The following is an 8768-nucleotide window of genomic DNA, read 5'->3' as shown; positions in this document are numbered from 1 at the left end:
CACGTGGCACATGTGGTCCCACTTTGGACCTATCATCGCATGTGAATTTTTGCTATCCGGAAGGTTTGAACTCGAGACCTTTGGCTTCAATACCATATTAAATTTAGAGATTTTACTAACACGTGGCACATGTGGTCTCACTTTGGGCCAACAATCGCATGTGGATTTTTACTATCCGGGTGGTTTGAACTCGAGACCTTTGGCTCTGTTACCATGTCAACTTACCAACTTCTCCAAAAGCTTAAGCTGTTGGAGAAAGCGGTTAGGTAACAAAGGTGATCAAGAATTTAACAGGGCTGGTATCATAGCGAATGAACAATGGTGCAAGAATTATGTCTGTTTTCTCCTAGCCCCTTGGTTAGTGACTTAATAATGAGTGATTAGGATTACTTGATCAATGAAATTGATCACCGTGTAAACACTTTACCGCCATGTGTAAGCCCCATGTAGATGCAGATTAAATAGGCCAACATCATGTTATGGTGAACCCCTCCTGAGAGAGCGAGGGGGGAGGATTTGGGTAATTTCATCCTAGGTATTTGGGTAATTTCAACCTAGTAATAAGACAAACTTTGTTCATTTAATCGAACCCTACGCAGAATCTGCACCATCAATTTCTCTCTCCAAACTAAAAAGATTCTCACCGTCTACTCTATTTTATCTCACCAGTCAAAAAGGAATTTTTCCCTCTCGTCTCCTCTCTTGTTTTCCTTCCAAAGATATTCCTCTCAAAGCCCAAGTACGCCATTTTTGGCACAAAACCCTTACCTCATTTTCCCAACGCACCCCATTTATCTCCTTCAAAGAGCAAAAAACACACAGAGAAAAACAATAGAGACAAAGAGAGGCATGGATTCAGATCAGGGAAAACTTTTTATTGGTGGGATTTCTTGGGACACGTCGGAGGATAAGCTTAAGGAGTATTTTGGGAAGTACGGGGAGGTTTTGCAGACTGTTATAATGAGGGATAAAGTCACTGGAAGACCAAGAGGATTTGGGTTCATCGTATTTTCAGATCCTTCGATCTTAGATAGGGTTCTTCAAGACAAGCATACCATCGATGGGAGAACGGTGAGTTTTTAGGTTGATGATTCTTTGGACTGATTTGCTCTTATTTTAATTTGTTGTGATTCGTTTCATTAATGGGGATTTTGGGATTTGGTTCTTTTTATTTCAGTTAATGGCTATAAACTGATATGTTGGGGGGTGATTGGGTTTTTCTTTACCATTTGTTCCTTTTTTATTTTATTTCTTAGTGGGGTTTGTATTGTGAGATGTTAGGTGCTATGGGTTTTTTTTTATTGATTGATGCTTGGAGTTGGAAAAGACAGAAAAAAGAGAGCGGAAGGGTTGATTTGTGGCAATTGAACCTCCTAACAGTTCAATTCGAGAGGAACCGTGATTAGTGAAATATAAGTTTATGTTTTGGTTGCAAATTTTCTATATTTTCATTAAGACACAACTCCTTAAATACAAGGACAAAAGTATGCTATGTCACCAACCCATTTACCCACCTACATGACACATAATAAGTAACTAACACCCACAAATCTAAAATGCATGATCGTATGATAACTACTTTGTAACTACATCATATACACTGTAACATGTACATATAATTGACTTTATGGTTATTGTGGTCATTTGTATCTTGTTTATTTATTTTCCACGATAATTAAACAGTGAAATGTTTGGAATTTTTTTGTTTCGTATCGTGTTTCCTTTTTTCTTTTCTTTTTTGTTTGTTCACATATGACATATGTTCACTTGTTCTCTAGATGGAAATGCTGCGTTGCGTATTCCTTTATCAGCTGCTGATACACCAATGATCTTTTATTGTATACATGACTTAAAATTGTTAATTTGGTAGTTTTATTTTGTTTCTAAGGTGTCTTTTATTGTGTTTTGGGTGGTGGATCTTTTTACCATCTGCCTTTGTTTATCTTTTTATCTTTTATGTCATCCTGGGTTATCTTTGTCTTACAATGATCCTCCCAGTGGAGAAAACTTTAACTGAGGTTTCATCTCATTTTTAAAAGACATTGTGCTATTTTATTTGGCAATGCTTACCGAAAATTAGTGAATTCTTTGTTATGTTCTTTGAAATCACTTCTATGCTGACTTAAATCCTACATTTGGTCAGCTTTTTTTGGTAAATAATGGATATTCGTGTTCTAAATTTTCTTTTCAAGGTCTGCTGAATTTGAAATCTAAGGTGGCCCTTTGTTGATATCTTGATGTCATAGCAGTTTTCATCGCATGTTGGCAATGTGAATTGTTTGTGCTTTTGTATTTGTATCTTCTAGATTGTATTGACATAACTACTGCTTGCTCAAAAATTTTGGGGCGTTGTTGCGATGGGCATTACTCGTGTAGACCCATTTAGTCATTGCTGGGCCTAGGTAGTTGTCATTGACTCGGGATTTCGTACCCCTGTAATCATCATTTTTGTAGGCTGTTCTCCTATTAGTTATTTCGGTTATTTTAAGAAATGATAAGATACTAAATGGTGTTTTTTCTTGCATTTATAATATTTTTGTTTTCCATGGCTAATGTTACACATCGTGTTGTTTATTTTAAGGTATGATAAGATACTAAAGGATATCTTTTTGCCTTATATTATTCATTGTTTTCCATGATTAATGTTACACATCACGTTGTCTAGTTCATATCTTTCTTTAATCATTCATGTCAAAGTATATATGCTCTCTGATCTTTTGATGGATCACACATTGATTGTGTTGGTGTACAGTGTGGACTGTGGACCTGCTTATTGATCACCCTTTGTGAATCCTTTGAAATTATTGATACATTTTAACCAGTACATTGTTTTAAACATCTATGATGGATGACTTTGCCATGGTCTCTGAACCACTTTTTTAAAATTCATTATGTATTTCTTCCATGAACTAGATTCAAGGTACCTTTATTAACGGGCTTTATAATTAATGGATGTTGTATTTATTCATCCACTCTTTTTTCTATGAAACATTTTTCTTTAATAAATCTATTACCATTTTTAAGTATTCATTTTGTTGCTTCTCTTCTGGAAATTATACATACACACACATGTATGTATCAATCTTCATTAGTTATGCTCTTATTCATTTTTTCCTGCTCGAGTGTAACCCCTGCTTTGGTTATTCAGGTGGAGGCTAAAAAGGCTTTATCAAGAGATGAACAGCACACCTCATCTAGAACTGGAAATCCCAATGCAGGGAGGAGCTTTTCTGGAGGTGGCAATCTTAGGACCAAGAAGATATTTGTGGGAGGGCTGCCTCCCACCTTGACGGAGGGAGAATTCCGTCAGTATTTCGAGAGTTATGGCTTTGTAACTGATGTAGTAGTAATGTACGATCAGAACACCCAACGTCCCCGTGGATTTGGATTTATCTCCTTTGATACTGAGGATGCGGTTGACCGAGTCCTACATAAGTCATTCCACGAGTTGAATGGTAAACTTGTGGAAGTCAAACGTGCTCTTCCGAAAGATGCAAACCCCGGCAGTGGGGGCCGCTCAGCAGGTGGTGGGCCCTATCAGGGCTATGGTGGTTCTGATGGTAGAATGGATGCTAATAGGTACATGCAGCCTCAGGCTGCTGGCGGTGGTTTTCCAGCTTATGGTTCGTCTGGCTATGGTGCGCCGGGCTATGGACATGGAGCAGCAAATAATGGTGTTAGGTATGGCAGTTATGGTGTTGGTGGCTATGGTGGTGCTAGTGCTGGGTACAGTGGTCCTGCCGGGGCTTATGGAAACCCAAATGCCCCAAATGCAGGTTATGTGAGTGGCCCGCCTGGAGCCCCAAGGAGCCCCTGGAACAACCAAGCCCTTTCGGGATATGGTTCTACAGGCTATGGTACAAATCCAGGCTATGGAGCTGCAGGTCCTTGGAGTGCTCCTGGTGGTGGTGGTGGTGGTTCTGCACCAACTGGTCAATCTCCAAGTGGAGGCACTGGTTATGGGAATCAGGCTTATGGGTATGGTGCTTATGGGGGGAACGTGGGATCCTATGCTAATCCAAGTCCCTATGGTGCTGTTGGTGGACGTGCTACTAGTGGCCCAACTAGTAATGCCAGTGGTGGTGGTGGTGGTGGGGGAGACCAACAAGGGGCAGGTACTGGTTATATGGGCAGTGGGTATGGTGATGCTAGTGGGAACTCAGGGTATCCAAATGCGGGTTGGAGGTCAGACCCTTCACAAGGTGGAGGTTATGGGGCTGCCCAGGCAAATGTAGTCTCTGGCGGGAAGGTTGGTTATGGTGGTGGATATGGTGGTGCTCAGTCCAGGCAGTAATCTTGTTCTGAAGAAATTCTGTTCTTGGCTTTCTCTTGATGTGTGGTGGTTCATTTCGTTGCACTGCTCGAGGAACAGAAGGATGCTTCTCCAGATGGAAGCAGAACTTGGGCTGGTTGGATTGCTTGAATCCCAGTAGTTAGCAGTATTAGCTATTTTGCAAATATATAATGAGTAGTAGTTCTGTGGACTAGTATTTACCTACCTCTCTTTATTTGCTTTCAAGCTGCAGCTCTTATGTTCGGTTTGTTTAGGTGTGTCTGGTAGCTTTATCTGTAGCTTTTACCTTCTCTAGTGTTAAAGCTAGAGTTAGCTTATATTAGACTTTTTTTTACCTTGCGTGGTTGAATACATTAGTTGCTAGCTTATTTTATTTTATTTTTATGATATTACTTTAGCATTAATATTTCGAAGCCGAGTAGGGAATCTGGCAATGCTGTTAGTAGTCTTTATGATTACAACTTGTGCTTCATACTCGGTAGCTTTCCTGCTATGATATAGAGTAGAGATCTAAAGAGTAGCTTGTGTTAAGGATGGAGCTGTATAGATATAGTTGGGTTGAATAAATAATCAACACTTCAACAGGATAGGGATAATCATATTAGTAGTTGAGATATTTGTCAATGGCATAATCGTTTTCCTCCTATATTTGCCCTTTTGTACAGGAGATGCTGCATTCTAATTTGGAATCAGATGTCTACCTACTTTGCCGAGCTCAAAGTTTTTTTTTTTAATTGGGGTGAGGCGTGAAAAGCATCAATGACTCTGATTTGCTCGAATATTTGGTGTTTAACTTGAAGCCAATGTGTGGGGGAAATGCAGCCAAACTCAAGGTTTCTCTTTGAGCCCAGTTCATGTTCTTTTGATGGTCACGACTATGTACTTTCTCCCCGGTGCTATGTCTGACAATTTTATGTGGCAAGAATTCGTTTGACTCTCTGTTGCATTGGGTTTTTATGTTGCTTTTTGTGAAACATGTGCACAAAATCATTCTTGAAAGTCTAATATGAAAAATCTTTTGAAGTGAACTCATGGGTAACCAAGTAGGTTGATATCTCTAAGATCTATTTGATAATTTAAACTGTTAGACTAGACCAACTTTCCTGCCTTTTTCATGCGGCTGGATGTAGTATATGTTGCATAGAAGATATTTGCACTGTTAGGTCCATATATCCTCATTATTATTTTTTTATTTTTTATTTTTTTGAATGATAAACTACATTATTATATGATAGCAGATTCTTATGTGAGACTTTTCTTGTCTCTTTGGTTAGAAGTGTAACAGGGTAGTGGGTCTTATTTTTGGAATAATGTTAGTGCCATAGCGTGAACTAGCTACATGGCATTTGGTTGAAAAATGTATGGATGGATCTTAAGACGGGAGAACTATAGGCCATTTAAAAAAAGACTGGAGAACTCTAGCCACTTTTGCACTTCACAATTTCAGTGGTTTTGCATGGGCGAACCACACCGCTTGAATAATAGGAACTTGTTTGGCCCCGTGGGAAAGTGCGAAGTATCTAGCACTTGGCCAAAAGATAATCGGCTTAAAGATCGATCCTTACTAGCATTTTAGCAAACCATGTCTTTGAGCTCTGGGCTCTGCATCTTGGGTCTGTTTGGTTTGCAGATAGCAGAGCCAGGAACGAAACTCACTCAGGGTTCCACTTCATCTGCTGTTTGGTTCACTCACTCACTCACTCTCTCTCTCTCTGGGTTTCTGGTTGACCCTATTTTTCTTTCTTATCTGCAAAGTTTTGTAATTGAAACTGCTGTTTTGGTGAATGAAATTCACCCTCATCTGCACATCGAACAGCCTCTTGCTCTGTTTGGTTGCACTTAGTTGCCTCGTAGAGTAGTGGTGAATTAGAACTGACGTAATCAACAGGTGTAATAATAGTGAAGTAGTATCCCCGCATAGAGCAGTGAAGTAGTCTCATCAAGGTTCCACCTCATCTGCTGTTTGGTTCACTCTGTGTGTGTTTTTTGAGAGGTAACAATTTATTCTAACTGAAACATGTTACATCTATGATTTGGCCGACACTTGGAATTTATTGCCGACACACGTGTTGTGTCGTGTCCCCAGGACACCCGTGTCCACACGTGTCGACACTTCTTTAGACACTTTTAGATGTACTGCTAAAAGTGTTAGCAACTTTATGTGTATATGTATGTGTATGAGTGTGACACTATTTCTAGTTTTTTAGGGGTTTCCATGTCACATACCTCGTATCCGTGTCAAAACTTTATCGAAACTCGGCACACGAATCCGTGTCCACAAATCATGAGTAAATGTACTTTCTATTTTAACCGTCCCCGTTTCTAAATTTTGGGAGTTTGCCGTGTCCGACATCCCGTGTCCATGTCAAGACGCGACACTCGTATCCATGTCCACAAATTATAGGTTACATCATTTTGGGACAAGGCGTCCCACTAGTGCAATACAAATACAGACAAAACCGCCAAAAGACAGTATTACCCCAAACCTCACTGTTATGTCACTTTACATAACAGTTCACCTAATCAGCATAATCGAGGACACCGCCCTTAACTTATATCAAGTCCCACTCTTGTGTTTCTGGTTGACCCTATTTTTCTTGCTTATTTTTCTTGCTTATCTGTAAAGTTTTTTAATTGAAACTGCTGTTTTGGTGAATGGACCTTTTTTTTTAATGGCACTTGGAAGGGTTCACTAATGCGGACTGCAGACAGGAGGTCGACTACATGGTACTGAACCTTTGTTGGAGGGAACTTAGTCTCAGAATGAAATTCACCTCGTCTTCACATCAAACAGCCTCTTGCTCTGTTTAGTTGCACTTAGTTGCCTCGTAGAGTAGCGGTGAATTAGAACTGACGTAGTCAACAAGTGTAATAGCAATGAAGTAAAAAAAAAATAGCAATGAAGTAGTCTCCTCATAGATAATTGTTTCATTTACAACTTGTGCTTCATACTCAGTAGCTTTCCTTCTATGGTATAGAGTAGAGATGTAAAGAGTAGCTTATGTTAAGGATGGATCTATATAGACAGTTGGGTTGAATGAATAATCAGCAGAATAGGGATAATCATATTAGTAGTTGAGATGTTTGTCAATGGCATAATCGTTTTCCTCCTGTATTTGCCCTTTTGTACAGGAGATGCTGCATTCTGATTCGGAATCAGATGTCTACCTGCTTTGACGAGCTCGAAGTTTTTTATTGGGGTGAGGGGTGAAAAGCATTTATGACTATGATTTGCTCAAATATTTGGTGTTTAACTTGAAGCCGTGTGGGGGGGAAATGCAGCCAAATATGTTGCTCGAATATTTGGTGTTTAACTAGAAGCCATGTGTGGGTCAAATGCCGCCAAACTCAAGGTTTCTCTTTGAGCCCAGTTCATGTTCTTTTGACGGTCACTAACTGGGTGCTTTCGCCGCGGTGACAGTTGTATGCGGCAAGAATTCGTTTGTCTATCTGTTGCCTTGCGCTTTTATGTTGCTTTATTTGGAACATGCTGCACAAAATCATTCTTGAAAGTCTAATATGAAAACCTCTTAAAGTGAACTCATGGGTAACCTAGTAGGTTGATACCTGTAACATATACAGTTACAATAAATCTTTCCTAGCTTTTTCCATGTGGTTGGATATAGTAAAGATTGCATAGAAAATATTTACATTGTTAGGTTATAAAATTACTTTCGTGCATGGTTTTAATTTTTTTTCGAAATTTCCTCGAAATTACAGAGATGTTTCCATTTTCATCCCCACTGTAATGATATATCTACATGATTTCATTCCACGTCATTATTTCTCCAAAATTAAGACCGAAATTTTTGAAATTCGTCTAAAATCCTGAAATTTGATTGAAATGTCTGAAATTCGACTGAAATTGTCAGAATGATAAAAAAATAAAGATGTTATGATTTGCATTTCATTTCATTAATGAAGAGATGATATTTGGTAGGAAACATCGTTGGACTGCACAAAGTAACCGCATCTTATGCATAGGATGTTAGATTGGCATGGGACTAATAATCCATCATCACTCAATGATATTGACATAGAATTGGGGTCCTTAGAGGGCAGACTATATTCTTCATTACATTATATATCTTTATTGACTTTATTGTTCATGTGCGACAATGCATGTCACTAGGTGTTCAATGCGATTAAGCCATATGGATGGCTTCTTGCTTATTTGATGGTTTCTAAGTATGTATCTGTGCTTATTCTAGCATTTCTCTAACTTTCATTTTAAAACTTCATCATTTGCATGTGTTTACGTTTCTCTAATTTACAAGATTTCCACGAAACCGAAATGTAACCGTTTCTATGCCAACCGAAATTTAAAACCTTGCATTCTTCTATGAGCAATAGATTCTTATGTGAGACCATCTTGGCTCTTCAATTGACTATCTTGGCTCTTCAATATTTTTTTGTTTGAAAATTGACATATTTCATTAATATTGAGATAGCAATCGGGGCCAGTAGTTTCATC

General features: G+C 38.9%; 1 protein-coding gene across 2 annotated transcripts; it reads left to right on the top strand.

The window, feature by feature from the left end:
• Positions 1-497: 497 nt before the first annotated feature.
• On the top strand, positions 498-7905 carry LOC143892226 (heterogeneous nuclear ribonucleoprotein 1-like). Of its 2 annotated transcripts, XR_013255457.1 has the most exons (4): positions 498-1071; positions 3149-4405; positions 4960-5127; positions 7427-7905. XR_013255457.1 is itself a non-coding variant. In XM_077396693.1 (2 exons), the coding sequence occupies exons 1-2, from the start codon at positions 850-852 to the stop codon at positions 4292-4294; spliced, it is 1368 nt and encodes a 455-aa protein (XP_077252808.1). In that variant the 5' UTR covers positions 498-849; the 3' UTR covers positions 4295-4681. The 2 variants fall into 2 exon arrangements, 1 of the variants encoding a protein (XP_077252808.1); XM_077396693.1 differs by lacking the exons at positions 4960-5127; positions 7427-7905 and having other exon boundaries at positions 3149-4681.
• Positions 7906-8768: the final 863 nt, after the last annotated feature.

The sequence above is a fragment of the Tasmannia lanceolata genome, unplaced genomic scaffold (genome assembly GCF_043159265.1).
Source record: "Tasmannia lanceolata isolate RefF3 unplaced genomic scaffold, GAP_Taslan_0.1 ptg000015l, whole genome shotgun sequence".
NCBI lineage: Eukaryota > Viridiplantae > Streptophyta > Magnoliopsida > Canellales > Winteraceae > Tasmannia > Tasmannia lanceolata.
The sequence above is the reverse complement of the archived record's forward strand: the minus strand, read 5'-3'. Positions and strand labels throughout refer to the sequence as shown.